The following is a 25,461-nucleotide window of genomic DNA, read 5'->3' as shown; positions in this document are numbered from 1 at the left end:
TGTTAAGTACACAGACGAATATATACTAAGCCAGGTGGGGCAAAGTGCCATGAAGGAGGAAAAAAGCAGGGCAAGGAGAGCAGATAGTGCAGCAGAGAAACAACAGGGCATCACTAACATCCCCTTAAATGTGCAAACTGTGCCCAGAAGTTACCTGCACGGTGGAGTGTAAAAACGCTACTGTGTAAAGCATGGGCTTCCACATGGGTAAATTACTGATATCCAGAAGGTCTTGATTAATTCCAGCAAATGTTCTTTTCAAACCTGCACGTACACCTTGTGGTGGCTCATTAGTGAATTTGAGAGAAGTCTGTCATAAAAAGCAAACAGTAGTTTTGTTTCTGTAAATTATTGTAAAGGATAAAGTAGAAATGACAATACCTCAGATAACGGTGTGCGTATGGTACATAAAATGTCAGTGGAAATTCTAAACTAATGACATCAATCATAGCTGAAACCCCATAAATTAGGACTGAGTTTTAGAACTCTTCTGCAGAAATATTTGCTATATAATATTGATGATTATAGTCAAGACCTTGACAATTATAAGATCTTGCAGATTCTGCTGGATCGAAAGCCCTGTCATGTTTTCATCTTTCAATAATGTCACTATGCCATCTTTATTCAAATAACTCTGGAGGAAAGACACTTATGTCACAGTAACAAACCTGAAGCAATGTGATTGGAAATCGATCATGGGGCTCAGTAGTTATCCACACTCGGAAGGAGTCATCATTGGCTTCAGTGGTAATTAATGTCTCTAGCAATTCTTCCATGAATTCTAGGCCAAGGTGACAATTTTGCAGTAATACCCAGCCACCCTGTATTCAAAAATGATTTCATATTAATTTCTTGTAATTTTTTCGCCATGATTTAAAAAAAACAAAATGTATAATTAAAAAAAAAAAACACCTTTGCTTAGGGCATGTAAATACTCTGTTTTGAGCACCTGATTTTAATGAAATGATTATACGTCAATACAAACATTTCTTCTGCTACTGGTAAGACTGGAATCAAGTGGGTTCAAAACGATTGTACTCTGCCATCTCTGGTTCAGAAGGAAACAGAAATTAAAACTTGAAGTCTTGTGTAAGTACAGTACGTGCACCATCTAATGGTGGGAATGGGTATTTTGGAATTTGTAAAAGCTTGTCCTAAAGTGAATCAGAACTGACTCACCCCTAAACCAAATCATCCATAGACACAAAGAGACATGCACAATATCTCCTGAAAGTTGGAGACGATACATTTGGTGACTTGGGCTACCAGAATACTAAACCTTACTCTTCGTCATCACTCTTCCCATATAGTCTCGAAACCACAAAACTTACTAAGCACTATTTTAATACTTGATAAAGCTATCTTTAGCAATATATAAGTCACAGAACCATCACTGTTCTATGAGAACATAGTTTAATCAGACAACATTTTGATACCCTTCTATTAACGAGATCAGATCAATACAGCTACAAAATACGGAGCACAGTAAATATACGGTTTGTGTATTACGCCTTCTACTGTGAGAGAAAATACAACTCAGACTGGCTTAAAGAGCAAAGCGGACATGTTGGCCTAGACAACTGGGGTGGCAGAGGAGGATGGACCTCACAGTTAAGTTAGTTGGTGCCATCATGGATCCAGTTACTCGCTCGTTCCCCATTTTGTTCAACAATGTCAGCTTCATCCTAAATCTGGTGTCCCTCGCGTGGCAAAGTGGCTGCACCTATTCCTGGGCTGTTGGTTTTTTTTTTTTTTTTCCCTCATAATGTCATTGTTACCAATATTTATCCCACCTTAAGAAACAGAACATGGAACTTATAAAAGCTAATATTCCAAAGAAGGTTAGTGTGAATGCAGTACTGAAATTTAAAAGTTTCTCATTCGTGGAAACTAAAGAAATTATTTAAGGTCCAAAGTTAAACTGTCAAATCACTCAATGGAGTGAATCATTTGATCTGAGTAAAAATAATTATATGTAATTGCCTTGATATATATAAATTAGATAACAATATATTATTGTTATATATTGAATATAATTAAGTGATAAAGAGAAAGGCTTCAGGCACTTGAAAATTAATGACTAACTTGAAAATTTGATGGACCAAGCAGAGACTTAGCTCATTAACCCTCTGGTCATTAATTCCCAAGGAAAAACTGCACCAAAGTTGCTACAGACCTTATGAGATCAAAAGCTTAAAAATAAACTGAGATCTTACTTTGTTTTTATAAGAGGTGTGGTTTCTTATCATAGCTGAAATTGCTATCTACCAAGCATCTCTAGAAAATTAATGTTCTGTGTATTTATTAGGTGTGATGGAAAACATTTCTCAGCATTCCATCCAGCTTGCAATTTTCAATAAAAACCATTATCAGTATTTAAGCATAACATCCTCAAGTATTTATTTGTCTGAAACTACGCATTAATGAAAAAAAAGAAGTCTGACTTTAACCAAAAATTGAAATTTAACTGTCTTGGTCTGTCACTTCTTAAGCACTATCTATTAATATTGATTGTGAAATTCTAGCTAGAGCTGCATTCTTAGAAACCAGGGAGTGTGTCTGCCTAATTGTAAAAATATATATATATATATATATATATATATATATATATATATATATATATATATATATATATATATATATTTAGTGAAAATAAGATGGAGCTTATACTATGGAAAATAAAACAAGCTTTCTGTGGGGATGTCAGGAGCAAACCAGCTTGAGGTTTAATATTCATTGGTAATCAAAGGTAACTATGCATCCATTAAAGTAATGGAAAACTGATGATGGAGCATCCGAGGCAGAATGCTTCAGCCACCACTGTGGTGGTCCAAGGTAGACCTGATGGCCAGAACGCTAATAGGAAGAATGATGCACTAGCACAAGCTGGCCTTGCTACCTACCTGCTGCATGGACATCTGAATCAGCTTTCGAGCATGTACCTCTTGTCCTTGTCCCATTGAGATAGTTCTGCATTCTGTAACATAGGAGAGGGATCACTACGATGAAACATAAATTTTATCACAGAATTGGGACAAAAAATCAATTTCTGAATGGCCATAGCCACCTTCCCTCCATGGCTTCTAAGAAGGACCCTTGGGAATCAAACAGGTGTGGCCTGTGGTTATGTTGATGAGAGAAATGGGTGGGGAGAAACTGGAGGCACCACGCACAAAGGTGAGGGCAAAGGGAGAGAGACAAAGGGCGAGGGGCTGGGCTTTTAGAGAGTTTGGGGGTGTTTGGAAATAAGGAGGAGAAAGAATGACAGTGGGAGAGGCAGCTACAATGCTGTCACAGGTATTTAGAGGGAAAGAAGATTTTTGAGTTTTGCCGTATGTTTTGATTAGAATCTTTTTTTGGTGGTTTCACGGATACTTCCATGAAAATGTAATTGGGTTTTTATTCCTTTAAGATGTCAGGTCAAGCAGTGCTTTCTGTCTGTTTTGGTTTTGTTTGCATGGCTGCCCATTTTCCGAGATAGGATTCAAGGCAATTCGGCCCCAAGAGGGCTGCATTCAGGGATAACTGCTCCTTAGACTAGATCACCACCTTGGAACTGAGTGTGAAGAGAAAGTGGAGGCCACTGTAAGATCAGAAGTGTGATAACAATTTGGGGGAGAATACGCTATTTAGGCTCATTATTTATTTCTTTATTTTTTTTAAAGATTTTATTTATTTGACAGAGAGAGACACAGTGAGAGAGGAAACACAAGCGGTGGGGGCGGGGGGGCGGTTGGGAGAGGGAGAAGCAGGCTCTCCGCCGAGCAGGAAGCCTGATGCGGGGCTCAATCCCAGGATCCTGGGATCATGACCTGAGCCGAAGGCAGACGCTTAACAACTGAGCCACCCAGGCGCCCCTATTTAGGCTCATTATTGAATCTGACCTCCCAGGCAGAGAATCCACTTGCGCTGTGCCATATGAACTCACCAAATGAAGAAGTCTATGAATCATGCTTGTGAAACTGGAACTGGAAATTAACTTTTTAAAAATTTTTTTATTTAAATTCAACTTAGTTAACACAGAGTTACAGGAGTAGAATTTAGTGATTCATCAGTTGCACAGAATACTTAGTGCTCATTACATCACGTGCACTCCTTAATGCCCATCACCCAGTTACGTCATCCCCCCACCCCTCTCCCCTCCGGCAACCCTCAGTTTGTTCCCTATAGTTAAGAGTCTCTTATGGTTTGCCACCCTGTCTGCTTTCATCTTCTTTTATTTTTCTTTCCCTTCCCCTATATTCATCTGTTTTTTTCTTAAATTCCACATGTAAGTGAAATCATATGGTATTTGTCTTTCTCTGACTGACTTATTCACTTAGTATAATGCCCTCTAGTTCCATCCACATCATTGCAAATGGCAAGATTTCATTCTTTTTGATGGCTGAGTAATATTCCAGTGTATACATATACGCATCTTCTTTATCCATTCATCTTTGAGAAGACATTTCATATGTCTGTTGGCCATCTGTATGTCTTCTTTGGAAAAATGTCTATTCATGTCTTCTGCCCGTTTCTTAACTGGATTACTTGTCTTTTGGGTGTTGAGCTGAATAAGTTCTTTATCTGATATGTAATTTGCTCTTTCCATATTTTGGCTACTTTGGACATTCCTGCTATAAAAATTGGGGTGCATGTGCTCCTTTGAATCACTATGTTTGTAACCTTTGGATAAATACCCAGTAGTGCAATTGCTGGGTCATAGGGTAGTTCTATTTTTAACTTCTTGAGGAATCTCCATACTGTTTTCCAGAGTGGCTGTACCAGATTGGATTCCTACCAACAGTGTAAGAGGATTCCCCTTCCCCCCCAAACTCACCAACATTTGTTGTTTCCTGTGTTGTTAATTTTAGCTATTCTGACAGGTGTGAAGTGGCATCTTATCATGGTTTTGATTTGTATTTCCCTGATGATGAGTGATGTTGGGCATCTTTTCATATGCCTGTTGGCCATCTGTATGTCTTCTTTGGAAAAATGTCTATTCATGTCTTCTGCCCATTTCTTAACTGGGTTACTTGTCTTTTGGGTATTGCACTAAATAAGATCTTTACAGATCTTGGATTCTAGCCCTTTATCTGATATGTCATTTGCAAATATCTTCTCCCAATTCCATAGGTTGCCTTTTAGTTATGTTGACTATTTCCTTTTTATCTTGAGGAAGTCCCAATAATTCATTTTTGCTTTTGTTTCCCTTGCCTTTGAAGACGTGTCTAGCAAGTCGCTGTGGCCAAGGTCAAAGAGGTTGCTGCCTGTGTTCTCCTCTAGAATTTTGATGGGTTCCTGTCTCACATTTAGGTCTTTCATCCATTTATCTTTGTGATTGGTGCAAGAAAATGGTCCAGTTTCATTCTTCTACATGTGGCTATCCAATTTTCCCAACACCATTTGTTGAAGAGACTGTCCTTTTTCCATTGGATATTCTCTCCTGCTTTGTCAAAGATTAGTTGACCACAGAGTTGAGGGTCCATTTCTGGGCTCTCTATTCTGTTCCACTGATCTATGTGTCCGTTTTTGTGCCAGTACCATACTGTCTTGATGATGACAGCTTTGTAACAAAGCTTGAAGTCCAGCATTGTGATGCCACCAGCTTTGGTTTTCTTTTCAACATTCCTCTGGCTATTTGGAGTCTTTTCTGGTTCCAGACAAATTTTAGGATCATTTGTTCCAGCTCTGTGAAAAATGTTGATGGCATTTTGATAGGGATGGCATTGAATGTGTAGATTGCTCTGGGTAGCACAGACATTTGAACAATATTTATTCTTCCAATCCATGAGCATGGTATGTTTTCCCATTTCTTTGTGTCTTCCTCAAGTTCCTTAGTAAGTGTTTTGTAATTTTTAGAGTACAGATACTTTACCTCTTTGATTAGGTTTGTTCGTGGGTATCTTATGGTTTTTGGTGCAATTGTAAATGGGATCAATTCCTTAATTTCTCTTTCTTCTGTCTCATTGTTAGTGTATAGAAATGCAACTGATTTCTGTGCATTGATTTTATATCCTGCCATTTGCTGAATTTCTGTATGAATTCTAGCAATTTTAGGGTGGAGTCTTTTGTGTTTTCCACATAAAGTATCATGTCATCTGCGAAGAGTGAGAGTTTGACTTTTTTGCCAGTTTGAATGCCTTTTATTTCTTTTTGTTGTTTGATTGCTGAGGCTAGACCTTTTAGTACTATGTTGAACAACAGTGGTAAGAGTGGGTATCCCTGTCGTCTTCCTGACCTTAGAGGAAAAGCTCTGTTTTTCCCCATTGAGAATGATAGTTACTGGGGCCTTTCATATATGGCTTTTATGATATTAAGGTATGTTCCCTCTATCCCTACACTGTGGAGAGTTTTAATTAAGAAAGAATGCTGTATTTTGTCAAATGCTTTTTTCTGCATCAATTGAGAGGATCATATGGTTCTTGTCCTTTCTCTTATTAATGTGATGTATCACATTGATTGATTTGCGAATGTTGAACCACCCTTGCAACCCAGGAATAAATCCCACTTGGTCGTGGTGAATAACCCTTTTAATGTACTGTTGAATCTTTTTTTTTAATTTTTTTATTGTTATGTTAATCACCATACATTACATCATTAGTTTTAGATGCAGTGTTCCATGATTCATTGTTTGTGCATAACACCCAGTGCTCCGTGCAGAATGTGCCCTCTTTAATACCCATCACCAGGCTAACCCATCCTCCCACCCCCCTCCCCTCTAGAACCCTCAGTTTGTTTTTCAGAGTCCATCGTCTCTCATGGTTCGTCTCCCCCTCTGATTTCCCTCCCTTCATTCTTCCCCTCCTGCTATCTTCTTCTTCTTCCTTTTTTTTTTTTTTCTTAACATATATTGCATTATTTGTTTCTGGGCTAGTATCTTGGTGAGAATTTTGGCATCCATGTCATCAGGGATATTGGTCCATAATTCTCCCTATTGGTGGGGTCTTTGTCTGGTTTGGGGATCAAGGTAATGGTGGCCTAATAGGACAAGTTTGGAAGTTTTCCCTCCATTTCTATTTTTTGAAACAGCTTCAAAGGAATAGACATTAGTTCTTCTTTAAATGTTTGGTAGAATTCCCCTGTGAAGCTATCCAGCCCTGGACTCTTGTTTGTTGGGAGATTTTTGATTACTGCTTCAATTTTGTTACTGGTTATGGGTCTGTTCAGGTTTTCTATTTCTTCCTGTTTCAGTTTTGATACTTTATGAGTTTCTAGGAATGTATCCATTTCTTCCAGATTGCTTAATTTGTTGGCATATAGTTGCTCATAATATATTCTTAAAATTGTTTGTATTTCCTTTGTGTTGGTTGTGATCTCTCCTCTTTCATTCATGATTTTATTAATTTGGGTTTCTAGGAATGTATCCATTTCTTCCAGATTGCTTAATTTGTTGGCATATAGTTGCTCATAATATATTCTTAAAATTGTTTGTATTTCCTTTGTGTTGGTTGTGATCTCTCCTCTTTCATTCATGATTTTATTAATTTGGGTCCTTTCTCTTTTCTCTTTGATAAGTCTGGCCAGGGGTTTATCAATCTGATTCATTCTTTCAAAGAACCAGCTTCTAGTTTTGTTGATCTGTTCTATTGTTCTTTTGGTTTCTATTTCATTGGTTTCTGCTCTAATCTTTATTATTTCTCATCTCCTGCTTGGTTTAGGCTTTATTGCTATTCTTTTTCCAGCTCCTTTAGGTGTAAGGTTAGCTTATGTATTTGAGACTTTTCCAGTTTCTTGAGACAGGCTTGTATTGCTATGTACTTCCCTCTTAGGACCGCCTTTGCTGTATCCCAAAGGTTTTGAACAGTTGTGTTTTCATTTTCATTTGTTTCCATGAATTTTTTAAATTCTTCTTTAATTTCCTGGTTAACCCATTCATTCTTTAGTAGGATGCTCTTTAACCTCCAAGTATTTGAGTTCCTTCCAAATTTCCTCCTGTGATTGAGTTCAAGTTTCAAAGCATTGTGGTCTGAAAATATGCAGGGAATAATCCCAGTTTTTTGGTACTTGGTTGAAACCTGATTTGTGACTCAGTATGTGATCTATTCTGGAGAATGTTCCATGTGGACTCAAGAAAAATGTGTATTCTGTTGCTTTAGGATGGAGTGCTCTGTATATATCTGTGAAGTCCATCTGGTCCAGTGTGTCATTAAAAGCCCTTGTTTCCTTGTTGATTTTCTGCTTAGACAATCTGTCCATTGCTGTGAGTGGGGTGTTAAAGTCCCCTACTATTTTGTATTATTATCAATGTGTTTCTTTAACTTGGTTATTAATTGGTTTATATAACTGGCTGCTCCCAAGTTAGGAGCATAAATATTTATAATTACTAGACCTTCTTGTTGGAAAAACCCTTTAGGCATGATATAGTATTCCTCTTTATCCCTTACTATAGTCTTTGGTTTAAAATTTATTTTGTCTGAGATGAGGATTGCTATTCCAGCTTCTTTTGATGTCCATTAACATGATAACTGGTTCTCACCCCCTCACTTTCAATCTGGAGGTGTCTTTGGGTCTAAGATGAGTCTCTTGTAGACAGCATATGGATGGGTCTTGTTTTTTTATTCAATCCGATACCCTGTGTCTTTTGGAGCACTTAGCCCATTTACATTCGAGCAACTATTAAAAGATATGAATTTAGTGCCATTGTATTACCTGTAAAGTCACTGTTTCTTTATATTGTCTCTTTTCCCTTCTGGTCTATGTTACTTTTGGGCTTTCTCTTCACTTACAGGATCCCCTTTAATATTCTTTACAGGGATGTTTTAGTGATCACAAATTCTTTTAGTTATCTCTCCTTTCATTCTGAATGACAGCCTTGCTGGATAAAGTATTCTTGGCTGCATGTTTTTCTCATTTAGTACCCTGAATAGATCATGCCAGCCCTTTCTTGCCTGTCAGATCTCTGTGGACAGGTCTGCTACCAGTCTAATAGTTCTACCCTTGTAGATTAAGGATCTCTTGTCTCAAGCTGCTTTCAGATTTTTTTCTTTATTTCTGAAATTTGCAAGCTTCACTATTATATGTTGGGGTGTTGATCTATTTTTTTTTTGAGGGCGTTCTCTGTGCCTCCTTGACTTGAATGCCTGTTTCTTTCCCCAGATTAGGGAAGTTCTCAGCTATGATTTGTTCAAATATACCTTTTGTCCCTCTCTCTCTTTTTTCTTCTTCTGGGACCACAATTATTCTAATATTGTTTCGCTTTATGGTATCACTGATTTCTTGAAGCCTCGCCTCATGATGCGTTAGTTGTTTTTCTCTCTTTACCTCAGCTTCCTTCCTTTCCATCATTTTTTCTTCTATGTCACTGACTCTTCTGCCTCATTTGCCCTAGCCATTAGAGCATCCACTTTAGACTGCACCTCAGTTAAAACATTTTTAATTTCAGCCTGATTAGATTTTAGTTCTATTAATTCCACACTAAGGGATTCTTTAGTATTGTTTATGCTTTTTTTCAAGCCCAGCTAGTATCTTTATAATCATTATTCTAAATTCTAGGTCCAACATTTTATGTATATCCATATTGATTAAATCTATGGCAGAGAGTATTATCTCTGGTTCTTTCTCTTGTTGTGAATTTCCCCTTCTAGTCATTTTGTCCAGAGAAGAATAGATGAACAAGATAACAAAATAAAAAATATCAACCATGACCCCAGTGAAGTATACACTAGACAAATCTGAAGAGATCAGAAACCAAAAAAAAAAAAAAAAGAAGAAAGAAAGAAAGAAAAAAGGGAAGAGGGGGAAGAGAATATAATCTAACAGACACTAGATCCCAAAATAGTAAAGAAATAAAAACATATATATATACAAAAATAAAATTGAATACAGTGAAAGGAAGCCAAAAATGAAGAACATATCTACAAAATATAAATGTAAAAATGAAAATTAAAAAAAAAAGACTTAAAAAAAGAGCTGATACAGTAAGATGCTAGTTGAAAAGGAAAAAAAAAGAGAAAGAAATTTTTAAACTGAAAGAATCATGAGACAAAACCTCAAATTCTATATGCTATTTTCCCCTAGCTCCCAGGAGTTTTTCAGTTCTGTGTGATCCATAAACTTGGTATTAGCCTGATGTTCCTGTTGGTCTTCAGGAGGAGGGGCCTGTTGCACTGATTCTCAGGTGTCTTTGCCTGGGCAGAGTTGCACCACCCCTTGTCAGGGGGCCGGGCACAGTGTAAACTGCTTTAGGTTGCTCTACGTGGCTTTTTTTCTCTGAAGGCTTTTCACACTGCTTTAGAGGATGAAAAAAAATGGCAGCACCCCAATCTCCAGCCCCAGACCTGAACAGTTGCAGCCCCCACTCTTGAGTGCACCCTCAGGGAGAAACAGTCAATCACTTCTGTGTGCACCAAACTCTGCAGACTCCTGTGGTGCACACCTGCGCCAATCCTCCCTGGGGAGGTGGGGCAGGGGGGGCGGTTCACCATGGCTCCACTGCTTGCTGGGCCCCATTCTTGGAGTGATCACCAGATCGTGCCCACACCTGCACCATTCCTCCCGGGGGAAGGAGCAGGTTCTCACAGTGGTTCTGCCACTTGCTGGGCCCCTGCTGGAGAGTGGTCCCCAAATCCTGCCATGGTTCGTGGTTTATGGCAAATGGAGCTGAGAGGCCACTCCAAGTCTTGCTGATTGTAGCTGGCTCCCTGCTCCAATGCTTGGAAACTCTGCCACACTCAGGCATCCCCTTTCTTTCTGTTACCCCAGGGATCCTGAGACGACACTGTTTACCTAGGATTCTGCCCCACTTTGCCACCTGAGCACCTTTCAGGCAGGAATGTCCCTCACAGGAGCAGACTTCTAGAAGTCCTGATTTTGAGCTCAGCTGCTGTATCACTTTCCAATGCTGACTTATGGAGGCTCCCTTACACCACAGTTTATCTTCCAATATATTGCCTCGGATCCATTTCTCCACACCTCCTACCTTGTGGAAAGTGGTCACTTTTCTATTTATGAATTGCAGCAATTCTTTTCTTAGATTTCAGGTTCAATTCACAGATGTTCAGAATGATTTGATAGATATCTAGATGAATTTAAGGACCAGATGAAATGAGGGTCTCCTACTCTTCTTCCATCTTTCCTCCTCCTCAATATCTTTACTTCTTATAGTTCTATACAGGTTTTCTATTACTTCTTGAGTAACTTCCAGTAGTTGTCTCTTGCTAATAATTTGCCCACTTCATTCAGGTTACCTAATTTAGTGACATAATCATTGATAGTATTCCCTCATGATCTTTTTAAAATTTTTGTTAGGTCAATAGTGATGTTCCCCCGTCATTCCTGATTTTAGTAATCTTAGTCTTCTTTCCTTTACTCTTGGTCAAACGGAAGATTTGTCAATTTTGTTTTCTTTTTTTCCTTTCCTTTCTTTTTCCTTCTTTCTTTTTCGTCCTTCCTTCCTCTCTTTCTTTCTTTCGTTTTTTGTTTTTGTTTGTTTTTTACTGTGAAGTAATGGCATACATTATCCATTACGGAGACTTTTCCTTTTCTTAAAGGTTCTTTTTCTCTCATAACCCTTGGGACTCACTTCCATGGTTTGTCTAACAAGTTCTGGGACTGAATTTCCCTGTGCTACTCTTTATTTCCCTTGTCATCAAATGTTCACTTACATCTTTATGTTTTGGGCAAGTTATTGATCATCAAATTATATTTTCTGATCTTTATAAAAGGATAATTTAAATTAACCTCTTTGCATATTCCACAGTCTTGTGGAGTGGTGGGAGGGCTATGGAGTGGGGCTCAATATATTATCAACATTCTAATTTTTTTTAACCAGTGGCTGTTAGGTATTTGTTGATCTTTTCAAAGAAGATACTTTTGATTTGTTGATTCTTTGTTGTTTTCTGTTCTCCATTTCATTTTTTTTTCCACTGAAATATTTATTGTTTCCTTTTGTTTGCTTTTGGGTTTAATTTGTTCTTCTTTTCCTAGTATTTTAAGGTAGAGGTTTAAGTTATTGACTTGCAATCTTTCTTCATTTTTAACATAAGTCAATAAATATTTCATAAATTTTCTGAATGGTCTGGAACAACTAGATTGATTGACACTGGAAAAGTGAGGAAGCTTTGCACTTAGGAGGAGAAAGGTCTCAAAGGGCAGGGGCCAGTGAGATAAAAGGCAGTACAAGTCTAGGGGCACCTGGGTGGCTCAGTCAGTTAAGCAGCTGCCTTGGCTCAGGTCATGATCCCAGGGCCCTGGGATCGAGCCCTGCATCAGGCTCTCTGCTCAGTGGGGAGCTTCCTTCTCCCTCTCCCTCTGCATGCCACTCTCCCTACTTGTGCTCTCTCTCTCTCAAATAAATAAAATAAATTAAAAATATATATTTAAAAGGCACTACAAGTCTAAATTTCTAGAGATGTGGGGGAAAGATGCCATAACATCACAAGAGGAACTCTCAAAAGAAGAACGGTTGCAGAGGGTGTTGTAGGAAGTGTTGCTGCAGGTAAAAAAATATAATTACACTTTGGTGGTTTGGGTTTTTTGTTTGTTTGTATTTGAGAACTTTAACAAGAATTCAACTGCCTTTCCATTTCTTTCCAAAATCAGGCTTGTGTCTCTTTCACTTTTCCTCTATGGTTTTTTAAACTTATTTCTAAATAAGTAATTTTTTAAAAAGATTTTATTTATTTATTTGTCAGAGAGAGAGAGAGAGCACACAAGCAGGGGAGTGGCAGGCTCCCCACTGAGCAAGGAGCCTGATGTGGGACTTGATCCCAGGACCCTGGAATCATGACCTGAGCCAAAGGCAGGTGCTTAACTGAGCCACCCAGGCATCCCTCTAAATAAGTAATATATGCTCGAGTGAAAGCACTGGAAAATACAGGAGAGTATAAGGAAGAAAATGAAATTCATGAATAACCCTCCCTAGATTTTCATTCTCATCTTTTTAATATGCATAATCCACACTTACCCTCATTTTAAAATTCAAAATGTTATGAAAACTGAAAATTTTGCACAAAATCATTGTAGTGATAAAAATTGACCTGACTGGGTATGAGGCTATTTATAGACTTTATTTATCCCTAACTCTATGAATATTAATACTCTTACCTGCAGTATATTATATAACATATGAAATATTACCTTTCTAAAAGCTGGAATATTCTGATTTCTGAAACATATCTGGCCCCAAGGGTTTTGAGTAAGGGATTGTAGACCCACCTGCATTAAAAATTATCTACCTATCTACATATTTTATATATATATACATATACTCATTTATGTTATTTTAAATCTCTCCTTCTTAACAGTATATTGTGAGCATATTACTGTCATTAAATATTATTGGAAAAGTTTTTAATGGTGGCACAATATTCCATCATGTTGATGCATCCTTGTTCATTCAATCCTTTTGTATATTTAAGACATTTTCATTTTCTCAGTATTATAAATAGTGCCAGATGAAACATTTTTGTATATAAACCTTGATATGTATCTCTGGATATGTTCTTAGAAGAAATTCATACATATAGAATAGTTAAGACAAAGCACACAAATATTTTAGATTTGTGAGATATATATTAAAAAGGACTGCCAGTGTCTCCAGCTGAAATGGAATGCTGTCATTCCCAGCCCACATATCTATCCTCTTTTATGCTTTATTAATGCTGCTTTGACATATAGAAGCTTCAAAACTTCATCCAGTCAAACTACCTGCCTTGGTTTTGGAGTCTGGTATTATGATTAAGAAAATCTTAGCTGGGCACCTGGGTGGCTCAGATGGTTAAGCGTCTGCCTTCGGCTCAGGTCATGATCCCAGGGTCCTGGGATCGAGTTCCTCATCAGGCTCCCTGCTCCTTGGGAGCCTACTTCTCCCTCTGTTTCTCTCTCTCTCTCTATCTATCTATCATGAATAAATAAAATCTTTAAAAAAAAAAAATCTTAGCTACCCCAATAGTATCAATATATTCTTTTTTTTTCTTTTATAGCTTAATTAATCTAGACTTTACTTTGGAGTTTAAAGTGAGATAAAATTCTTACTTTTTCCTAAAGTTAACCAGCTATCCTAATAATGTTTATTGACTAATCCATTTTTCCTCCATTGATTTGAAATGTGAATCTTATCATAGACTCAGCTATTATAGATAGTAGAGCCTAATTTGAGGCCTTTCATTTTGCTTGATTGATCTGTTTATCTACTCTGAGCCAGTTGCACACTGACTAAATTATTGCCATTTGATAAAGGTTTACAAATCTGGTGGTGCTTGCTCCCCATTATTCTTTTTCCTTTTCAAAGCTTTCTTGGTTATTCTTGTCCATTTCTTGTTCTAGATGATCTAAGATCCCCCTACTATCCAATCAGAACAGAAAATATAGTTGGAATTTCAACTAGACTTGCATTCAATTTATAGATTAATTTAGAGACTATTGACATCTTTACAATATTGAATCTTTACACTGGGAATGTGGTTTAACTCTCCATTATTTCTATCCTACTTTTATGCCTCTAAGAAAGTTTTATAGTTTTCTTCTAATAGGTATTTTAAAAAATCATTTCTCAGTTTTATTTTTATTGCTATGGTGAATGGGATCTTAACATTTTATTTTACAAGAATGCTCCATTAATTTTTTATATATTTATTTTGTGACCAGCCACCTTACCAAACTGTCCCGTTAAATCTAAGTTTTTCAGTTGATTCATTTGCTTTTAGTTACACAATTACATTGCCTGAGAGTAATGATGATTTTTGTCCCTTCTTTCCAGTACTTATATCTTTTATTTATGGTTCTTACAATATATTAGCTACATCTTCCACAACAATGCCAAATAATAGTGGTGATAGCAGACATCTTTATCTTATTTCTGACTTTAATGTGTCTAGTTGGTTACCAGTAAGTAAAATGTTGATCTCTGAAGTTCATATTCACTACTATATTAAAATATTCTTCTGTTTCAACTTCTTATGAGTCAAATACAAATGCTGAAATTTTATATAATGCCTTTTTAGCATTTATCAAGGTAATAATATGATAGTCTAAGGAAAAGCATTTTACGTATTGTTGTGATGAGATTTCTTAACTCTATATCTTCTTATATTCATCTATGCATTTCTACTTGGTCAAGGCAAATTATTACTTTTTATGCATGTTATTTTTTTAATGTTATAATGATTTCTTCTTGCTTGCATTTTAGTCAAGATCCTTACATTTATATTGATAAGTAGGATCAATCTGTAGTTTTCTTTCTTTTATGAAGTTACTATCTTGTCTGTTTATATTGATAATGCTATTGTCTTAAAATAAAGAGGAAAATATATCCTCTTTCTCCTTGTCCTGAAATGGAATAAAACATGAAATTTTTAAAGGATTTACTAAAAATATCATCCAAGCCCAGGGCCTTTGCTGATGTCATAATTTAAAAACTTCTAATTTTTCTCATCTTGATTATTGGTGTGTTCAGGTTTTTCTATCTTTTCTGAAAACATTTTGTAAATTTGTATTTTTTTTACAAACTTGTCAATTTTAATGATATTTTAAAGGTTATTACCATAACTATATACTACTCTCTTACTTAAATTTTTTCATCTGTATATGTTTTTATACCCATTTTCTCATTCCTTCTTCTGTATATTTGTGGGTTTGTATTTTACTTGTTCCCTTTCATTTGTGTTTGGATTCTATTTTCAAACCCCTCCTTCCTCTGGGACCCCCTTTCTCCCTTATCCAGGCTCTGGTAGGGTTCTCATTCTAAAGCCATCTGTCTCTTCTCCCTCTTGACCAGGCACCCAGTGCTTCTGGGCAGAATTTATCTGCTCCAAATCTCTCACTGCAGAGTCTGACAGGCACCTGATAATATCCATAGTGATAAGTTTTTATTTTCTTACAAAAATATATTTGACTTGGGCCCATCCCTCAATTGGCTGTCTGGTGACTGGTTAATTCATCCAGTGAAGGTAGTGAGAGGGAATGAAAGAGCACACCACTGTAGTGGGATTTGGAGGCCCTGAGATAAGGCCTGACCTTATTTGTCCCCCCTAAGACCTGCCCCCAACTAGCTGTCTGACCTGATCTTCAGACCCAGCAAGATTTCCAGCCTATTTACCTTGAGCATTCTATGATTATCTATTATCCAATTACCCAATAAAATATTTGTGGTAGAGACCAGATTAATATGTTATTCTGTCTATATAATAGTTTCATTTTCACAGCTATTTTAGGGATTTTTTTTTTAATCCAAAGCAGTGAAGAGCATGAGAATGTCTAGCATTCTTAAGAATTATTCAGCAAAGAGTTCTTTATAAAATTCGTTGGGTCCTTCAGGATCAGATCTACTCTGTTTTAGCATCCTAATAAAATAACCAATAGAAACTTGAACAATTGTTGGAAAAACTAAAGTCATGACAAGAAATGAAAATCACCAAATTGCCAAGCAAATAGTATGATAACATGTAGTAACACTAAAGGTAATAGCACAACTCCAGCCTTATGTATTCATTTAATGTCATGGTTATAATTTCTCCCCATGGAGACCTTGAATTTCTTAATTCTATTCTTAAGCTCTTGTCCTAGACAATAGCACTATTTTCAGGTAACATCTGACATTGGAATTCTAGTTGGAAATACACCCATCTTCTAGGAAGAATATCTCCTCCTAAGAAATGACCCCCCTCTAACTCCACACATTGGGTTCCTGCTATGAACCCATCTCTGCAACAGCAGTTCATTAATTGGTCCAGGAAGGAGCACATGACCAAAGCAAAACCAATGAATTTCTTCCCTTGATATTTGGACTTCAGACCAAGAGAGTAAGGGGACTTTCCCTGAGAGTGCTGAACTTACTGAACATGTAAGCAGTGAAGCTCATGAGCCACCAGAGACCAAGAGTTCTGTCACATGGAGATTGGCTCATAGTAAGACAGGAAAAAGAAACCCATAAGCAGAGAGAAGTGGGGCAGCTGGAGAAAGCAATGGGACAAAACTCCATAGAGGAATACATCTGAGGGAGATTTGTAAACTACAGGGCTGCAAGAGAGGCATCACTCTCAGACCAATGAAAATGACTGGCGTGTTGCCGTAAATAGCAGAGCAAGACAGCCTACATTAAAGGTGGTTAATGAGACTTAATCAGGAACAGTTGCTATTAGAACCTGGGAGCTCTTTATATTAGGTATCAGTGTTTAGACTGAAGAAAGTGACCATTCAAACACGGATCCATACAGAACATAGAAGGATGTGGTGACAATAGAGCAAAGTCAAGATGAGGGAAGAGGGAATGAACATAGACAATGCTACCCTAAGCTAATGGTTTACAGTAATTTCTTTGTGCAGGACACATGGTGAATACTCGGAGAGGAATGAATTGATTTTATATCATGTCATATTAACATAATAATGAACTCAATGTAAGTTTTATTTCATAGTGTAGGTTTAGTTATTCATAATCAATCACTTTAATAATCTTCATAAAGCCATAAATGAATTAACCCAATAAGGTATAGTTATAGAGATCTGAATCTGAAAGATACCAAATGGCAATTCCAAACACATTCTGATGTCCAGAGTATGAAGAGCAGATAAACAGCCCTCCTACAAACAGCCATCCTATAAAAGGGTGGCTCACTCTTACCAAGATGTGCTCTGCATCATACAGATCCTTGACTCAGTAACTGCTCTCACCACTTATGTGTTTCTAACTCCTTGCCCTGCCTCCTCCCCCTGGGGCAACTTTCCTTCTACCGTCTACCATCCCACCTGGTGAAATTTTATCTATTTTTTAGATCCTACTCAAAATATCATCACTGTGATGCTTTCCTCTGCACCCCTTGCAGTCTGAGTAGCTCTGAATCTTGTAGTCTGGTGTCTGGGTAACTCCTACAGCATAGTCACAATTACATGCTTACATGTCTGTCTTTCCCAGCTATGTTGTAGTCATCTCTGTACTTCTTGAATCTAGCTTGCTGCCTGTACTACAGGGTTATTGAATGAATAAATCCCTCAGTGGAATATTACTCAGCCATCAGAAAGGATGAATACCTACCATTTACATCAACATAGATAGAACTGGAGGGGATTATGCTAAGTGAAATAAGTCAATCAGAGGAAGACAATTATCATATGGTTTCACTCATACGGGGAATATAAGAAATAGCACAGAGGATCATAGGGGAAGGGAGGGAAAGCTGAATGGGAAGAAATCAGAGATGGAGACAAACCATGAGAGACTCTTGACTCTGGGAAACAAACTGAGGGGTTGCCAAAGGGCAGGTAGGTGGGGGATAGAGTACCTGGGTGATGGACATTAAAAGGGGCACGTGATGTAATGAGCACTGGGTGTTATATGCAACTAATGAATCTATCGAACACTATATCAAAAACTAATGAGGTACTCTATGTTAGCTAATTGAATTTAAATTTTAAAAAAAGTTGCATTAAAAAAAAGAATGAATAAGTCCCTAATTACTGTGTGTCACAGTGGTTATAGTTTTTTAATTTGTGACCAAATAGACTTTTCTGCAATTTTATATGGACATGGCAATACGCCTGTATGTTCATTCTTGCTAGTCTGCTATCCATTTGCTATGTTCCTCTGCTCACAACTTAAAAAAAAAAAAAAAATAAAAAAATAACAAGTGTGTTCTTCTCTGCACAAAGGTATCTGTATCATACCCACACTCTAGGAGATTTAAAAAGGGGGAAAGAGTTTAATATTTTTTCTAACTCAGTTTTGTAGATATACTTCTAAGATTCAGTTATGAAATTATGAAAGGCAAGGTTTGAGACAAAAATATGGAAGCTTTGCTAAATTGCATAGATTTCTGATCATACCCAGCTTCAGTTTCTTGGCCAATGCATCAATTTGAATTGTGGGATCAGATCCCATGGACAGGAAACATATCAAAGGTGTCCGTGTATCACTTTCTTCCCAAGTTTTCTCCAGATTTAAGATAACTGGTTCTGTGTACTTCTCCTCCAAAGAATCTGCAATATACTTTCTTGCTTGAAAAACAGTACGGTCTGGACACCAAGACCTAGAAATGAATACAAGTTAGAGGGAAAAATTCAGTGTGTTCATTTTTTATTCTATTTAATTCTAAGCATGTACAGAACATATTTAATTAGCAAAGGACAAAAAGGTAATCCTCCCTTTTGCAGGTCTGTGAAAGGATGGGAAGGTTTTCCATCCCTGGATGAATATAAATTTAATCATGTGGTTTTGGTATGAGGCACTGGCAAGAAATAGGGGAGAACCGGTAACAACAGAGTCTGTTGCTAGTCCGGAAGGAAACTTAGAAGCCAGCTGATCCAATCATCTCATTTTCAGAAAGACCAATTACTTTGAAGCTTTAATTAGTTTTTTTTTTTTTTAAGATTTTATTTATTTGCGAGAGAGAGAATGAGAGACAGAGAGCATGAGAGGGAAGAGGGTCAGAGGGAGAAGCAGACTCCCTGCCAAGCAGGGAGCCCGATGCGGGACTTGATCCCGGGACTCCGGGATCATGACCTGAGCCGAAGGCAGTTGCTTAACCAACTGAGCCACCCAGGTGCCCTAATTAGTTATTTTTTTAAATCACATCAATGATGGGGTGCCTGGGTAGCTCAGTTGGTTAAGTGTCTGACTCTTGATTTCGGCTCAGGTCATGATCTCAGGATTGTGAGGTCAAGCCCTGCATTGAGAATCTCTCTCTCCCTCTCCCTCTCCCTCTGCCCCTCCCCCACCTGGCTCCCATGCACATGCTCTCTCTCTCTAAACATAAATAAATATTTTTTAAAAATCACATCACTGATTATCTCCAGTCGCTGAAGCTATCACCTTCAGGTAAGCAATTCCTCATTCAGACCAATCCACAGGAGCACACTTTGACAAATATTTATCATGTGCCAACGACACATCAGGCCCCACTTTAGGTGTGGGGACTCAGCAGGACACAAGGGGAGGTGTCCTCTACCAGCTCCTGAACATGATGGGGGCCAACCTGCTGCCCACTCGGAAGCTCTGCAGTCTTCAGGGGGAGAATTAAAGTGTCAAAGTTGTCAAAAGGAGGTTGATCAGCAAGCACGTATTCATACCAACTGTGTAGCCCACACTGTAGGGTAGGTTCTATACACAGTAACAGATCAAATAAATATCATTTGGTATTTGATATTTTAGATCACAGACAAGCTCTATGGATTCTTATTCGCTAGTAGATTATATTATTTGTTTGACATGGGTTCAACTTCTAAACAATAGATAAAAGATAGACACATCTATTCCAATGAAAACAAGTAGCCCTGGAGTGACTCAGTCAGTTAAGTCTCTGACTCTTGGTTTCGGCTCAGGTCATGATCTCAGGTTGTGAGGTAGAACCCCATGTTAGGCTCCGTGCTTGGCATGGAGTCTGCTTGAGATTCTCTCTCCCTCTGCCCCTCCTGCTCATGCTCTCTCTCTCTCTCTCTCTCTGAAATAAATAAATCTTAAAAAAAACAAGTAGCCCTTTCATATTCTGTACATCATGAGGTCACCACTGCTGACCACTCTGATGACCCTCAAAGAGTGGACAACATCCAGGAAACAACTTGTTCTAAGACATACAAGCTCAGGTGTATAATATTAGGAAGACAAACTACTCCAAAATCATCCTACATCTTTTTGTTGTTCTTTTTGTGGTCCCATCTACTCCCGCATTCCACCCTCCTGCCTTGCCCATCAATCACACACACACACACACACACACACACACACACACACACACACCTCTACCTTCCAATATAGAAGCCTTCTCTGAGCTCCTGGATATTTAGAAAACATGAAAAGTGAGAAGGAAAAGAAAAGAAAAGGAAGAATTTTCTTCCTTAACATCAATTTCAAAATTTTCTTCTACTTTTAATAGCCAAGACAGCATTTATACATTTCAAGAGGCAGTTCTTGGCTTTTTTCTCAGGTAAAATTGAATTTTAGCTTATAGACTAATTGCCTGGCAACCCTGTGAGGTCTAATTTTTTTTTTAAGAAGTAAATTCAACAATAAATGATTCACTCAATGGTAAATGATGAACAAAGGGAATATCAAAGGCATATTTTTCATGTTTTTTGCTCAAAGCATTACCATTAATACATTCCCTGCCACCATCGCCATTTTATTTGCTTGTCAAGGAACTAAGGAATTGCCATCCCAAACGGCAATTTGGAAGCACACACATTTATAATAACCACTGGGACACAGTGAAGTAAACTCACAGAGGTAAGATCTGTAATTTGACAATATGATGAGTGATGTTTCTAGGTCTGATAATACCTATTCTCACCTGATAAGTAAAAGTTTGCGGCAAGTATCCAGTGAATCATTATATCCATCAGGGATAATTTCTTCCTCTGGAGCATCTTTATCAAACCAGCTTTTCCATCCCTTCTCATTACGAGATATCTAAAATAAATAAGCCAATTAGCAAGCCATAGGACTATATGCAATTGGAATATACTGGAGAGAATTCTGAGTAACCTTAGGGGGTCATTCTTTATAGGCAAACAGTTTTTCAAACATAACCACACAGTTGACTTTTTTTTCCTCCAGAATCAGTGACTTAAAGAACGTGGATGTTACTATTCCCTTTCAGCTTTTCCATTGTTTTTCTATATTATTCACTGAAATTAAGACTGTGTATCAATTACACCAAATGAGCAGGCAGGAAAAAACACAGACCAGGCGTTTACAACCTGCCAATATGATTGGCAATTTGGACCAGGTGATTTGGGGGGAGCAGTCCTGTGCACTGTAGGATTGTTAGCAGCATCTCTGGCCTCTACTTACTAGATGCCGGTAGCACCCCTGTCACCAACTCATGACAATGAAAAATGTCTCCAGACATTGTCAAATGCTCTCTTGGTTGAAAACCACTGATATAGACCATTCTGATAACCAAATCTCTAAATGTTGACCTTTACTTAAAATAGTGATAGATGACAAAAATCTAAACTTTTATTTTCTTAGCGATTCCCTGCCTTCAGACCCTAAACCTAAGAATAAAAGAAGTCTCTATTGTATATATGAACCACATCTTTATCCATTCATCTGTTGAAGGGCATCTCAGCCCCTTCCACAGTTTGGCTATTGCAGACATTGCTGCTATGAACGTTGGGGTGCATATGGCCCTTCTTTTCACTACATCTGTATCTTTGGGGTAAATACCCAGCAGTGCAATGGAATATTACTCGGCCATCAGAAAGGATGAATACCTACCATTTGCATCAACATGGATGGATCTGGAGGGGATTATGTTAAGTGAAATAAGTCAAGCAGAGGAAGACAATTATCATATGGTTCCACTCATATGTGGAACATAAGGAATAGCATGGAGGACATTAGAAGGAAGGGAAAACTGAAGAGGGGGAAATCAGAGTGGGAGACGAACCATGAGAGACTATGGACTCTGGGAAACAAATTGAGGGTTCTAGAGGGGAGGGGGGTTCGGGGGATGGGTTAGCCCGGTGATGGGTATTAAGGAGGGCACATACTGCATGGAGCACTGGGTGTTATATGCAAACAATGAATCATGGAACACTATATCAAAAACTAACGATGTACTCTATGGTCACTAACATAATATTAAAAAAAAAAGAAGAAGAAGAAGAAAAGAAGTCTCTCCAAGAGCTAGTCTCGAATACCTGTTCTCTCAGAAGCATGGAAAGAAACGCCAGTTTTCAGACGCATTAAAAGGCACTCCCTGAAGCCCCAGTCATGACAAAACTAATTACAAAAACAAAAGATTGGTTGAGTCCGATGCTGCCCCTCAGCAACAGGCAGGCTGGATTATTGAGACAGTGTTTTGTAAGCATGTTTTCAAAGCCGTGGTCAGCATTAAAGGTGAAGAGCAAATGCGAATGGAGCAGGTCCTATGGGCCAGACCCGAGGATTGTACTTTTACCTGCATTATCCTCGTTTTTCACAGAGGCCCTGGGAGGTTAAATAACTGCCCCAAAGTCCACACCATGCAAACAATTCATCATAGAGGATCCAGGCTGGGTGCAAATGAAGAGTGAAACCATTGCTCTGGACCTCAGTTACAGTTTTGTCCCCCTAGGGCACCAAGAGAAGGAGGAGCATTTCTGAAATGTTTCACAACTGTCCTCTTTCTCCTGCAGTGGCTCCCCCACACTGACCTTGACCACTCCCAAAGAATCCGCCTGCCACACTTGGAGCCCATCCCCCCACTGCTCCGGCACCTGTGCATTACCCACAGGGTCCCCTGCGGGCCTCCTCTGGCCCCGAGGCTAGACAGGATGCACAGGAAGTAAGAAGGTGTTGGTTTCCAGCTTCCTGGCCTTACATCTGCTCATTTTGACTCTACTCAATAGAGCCTCCGGGGCAAGTCGCATCTGCCAGGGGCAATGGGATCTCCTCCAGCCCCTTGCTGCTTACCTCCACTTCCCACTCCTTTTCCTGGCCCTGTTCGCAACACCACTTCCAGGGGCTGAACAGTTCAGCCTGAGATGTCAAAGCAGGCCAGCTGCTGTTGGAGGCTACTCTTGTTTCAGTTCCTGACACCCACCCTTTCAGCTGGGGACGGATCCCCTTCTCCTTCTGCCCTTTTTTCCCAGAGACGCCAAACCGATGGCCACCTGATGGCCGGTCCCAGGAACTTCTGCAACTTTCCTGAGAATGACCACTCCCCCTCACTTCTGGTCCATCCCAGGGCGAGTTGGAGATAAGTAACTCCTAATGTCAGGGATAGAGCCGAAAGTCAGATTACAGCTTAGTGGCTGTGCAGCCTGGGGCAAGTACTTAACCTCTTTGAATCTCCCGTTTTCTCATCTATAAAGTGGGGCCAATAATACTTCCCTTATAGTTGTTGCAAAGTACTTATCCTGTTGTTAAGCAGTAGCAGCTACCAGATTCTAGCCCGCAGGTAATTAAATTCTGATTAACAGAGGCAAATGATAATGCCTAGCCCAGTATCAATACAACCCATCAGCAGAAGGCACAAAGTGTTGAGTGATTTTCCCAGTGGCACTCTGAGGTCTCCCTTACCAGTCTCCTGCCAGATGCAGACCACCTTATTTCTTCCCAAAGTATTTGTCTGGGCTTGGAGGACTCATACAGAACAAAGCTTACCATCCACCACAGACGGGAGCCAGGGACTCCGACCCAGCCATGGCTGAATACGTAAAGCATCTCTGTAATGGGGGCGCCTGGGTGGCTCAGCTGGTTAAGTGACTGCTTTCCACTCAGGTCATGATCCTGGAGTCCCAGGATCGAGTCCCGCATCGGGCTCCCTGCTCAGCGGGGAGTCTGCTTCTCCCTCTGACCCTCCCCCTTCTCATGCTCTCTCTCTCATTCTCTCTCTCTCAAATAAATAAATAAAATCTTCTAAAAAAAAAATCTCCGAAATGTTTCAGAAATGCTGCTGAACGGGCACACCTAGTGTATGCTGGGCAGGGGGTAGGTGTGTGTGGAGGGGAGGGAATCATGTGACGACAAAGTGCGGTCTCTGCCAACTTGTAGTCGACCCATTGCCCCAGTTGTCCATCACCAGCAACCCCCAAAAAGCTGATTTTCGGCATCTGACGCTGGGAAACCACAGGCCTGCATCAGTGACAGGCGGCTATCACCAACACACCTCAGAAATGAACAATTATCTTTATGCTGAGTTGCACAATTGTTGTCCAGTGAGAAATGAATCAACAACTAATCCCCAATAACACATTTACATTTTCAAATAAGAAAAGCAACGGGTGAATCAGGACCTGTTTCACCATTATCCTTCACCCTTTTAGATTTTCACCAGGAAAATGACTGCTTTTTTGAAAGGACCCCAGCCTCTTAATTTGCCTCAAATTCAAATCTGCACAATTTATTTAATCAGAAGCAGCAGTAAAAATGTAAAAACATAGTCTACAATAAAATAGTCTACAATAAAAGGGTCCACCCACCGGTTCTGATTCTGACAGCTTGAGTTAAGCAGGCTTATAAATGACCCACGTGCACCACACAGAAGGAAAAGGCAGTCACCTGCACCTATGACAAGGCTCCTTCTGATACTCTTCATCCAAAATTGCCCACAGAGAGCTTAGTGCCCTAAAGCGACACTATTGCATTGAGCCTTTTGGGTGAAGGAATTATCACCAGGAGGCCCCAATTAAAATGGCCCAGGTATGTTTGGGTTTACAGATCTGGACTTTTTTCTCCAGCCCTCGTTACCTGGTTCATAATTTCTGCAAACTGTGGAAGTTTACTCAGCTCTACAAGATTCAGCCAGGTCATATCCAGGATCCAGCGAAATGGCTTGGGAGGGCAGGCTTTCAGATCCAGAGCTGCTCCCCCTGGGGAAAGGCATTGGTGGGAATCAGGTCAGCCTGTGCCTCATTTTTAGACATTTATTTTCCAAATAACAGAAGCGAGGTAACCATATTACAGAGAAAATGGGAAAATTGGAAAATAATCATGACAGAAAATGTGGCTATCTTTTTTAGGTCCATTTCCTTCAAGTCTTAGTGTTTTATTTTCTGATTTATACCATCTTATAAAATACAGGTAGCAGCTCCTTGTCATTTCTCCCTGCACAGAATTTT

General features: G+C 38.9%; 1 protein-coding gene across 1 annotated transcript in view; it reads right to left on the bottom strand.

Moving 5' to 3' along the window:
- Positions 1 to 25,461, bottom strand: part of DNAH8 (dynein axonemal heavy chain 8) — a 396,454-nt gene that overhangs the window by 78,747 nt on the left and 292,246 nt on the right. The window contains exons 80-85 of the mRNA XM_064597567.1: positions 25,091 to 25,212; positions 21,201 to 21,319; positions 18,742 to 18,944; positions 2,904 to 2,977; positions 669 to 821; positions 155 to 310 (exon numbers count right to left, since the gene is read on the bottom strand). Coding sequence (XP_064453637.1) covers positions 155 to 310; positions 669 to 821; positions 2,904 to 2,977; positions 18,742 to 18,944; positions 21,201 to 21,319; positions 25,091 to 25,212 — 827 coding nt within the window. The remainder of the gene's footprint in view (positions 1 to 154; positions 311 to 668; positions 822 to 2,903; positions 2,978 to 18,741; positions 18,945 to 21,200; positions 21,320 to 25,090; positions 25,213 to 25,461) is intronic.

Source organism: Mirounga angustirostris, unplaced genomic scaffold, assembly GCF_029215605.1.
Source record: "Mirounga angustirostris isolate CCGP_5_RB_7025 unplaced genomic scaffold, mMirAng1.0.hap1 SCAF_8, whole genome shotgun sequence".
NCBI classification, from domain to species: Eukaryota; Metazoa; Chordata; class Mammalia; order Carnivora; family Phocidae; genus Mirounga; species Mirounga angustirostris.
This window is presented reverse-complemented; position numbering and strand designations above follow the sequence as displayed.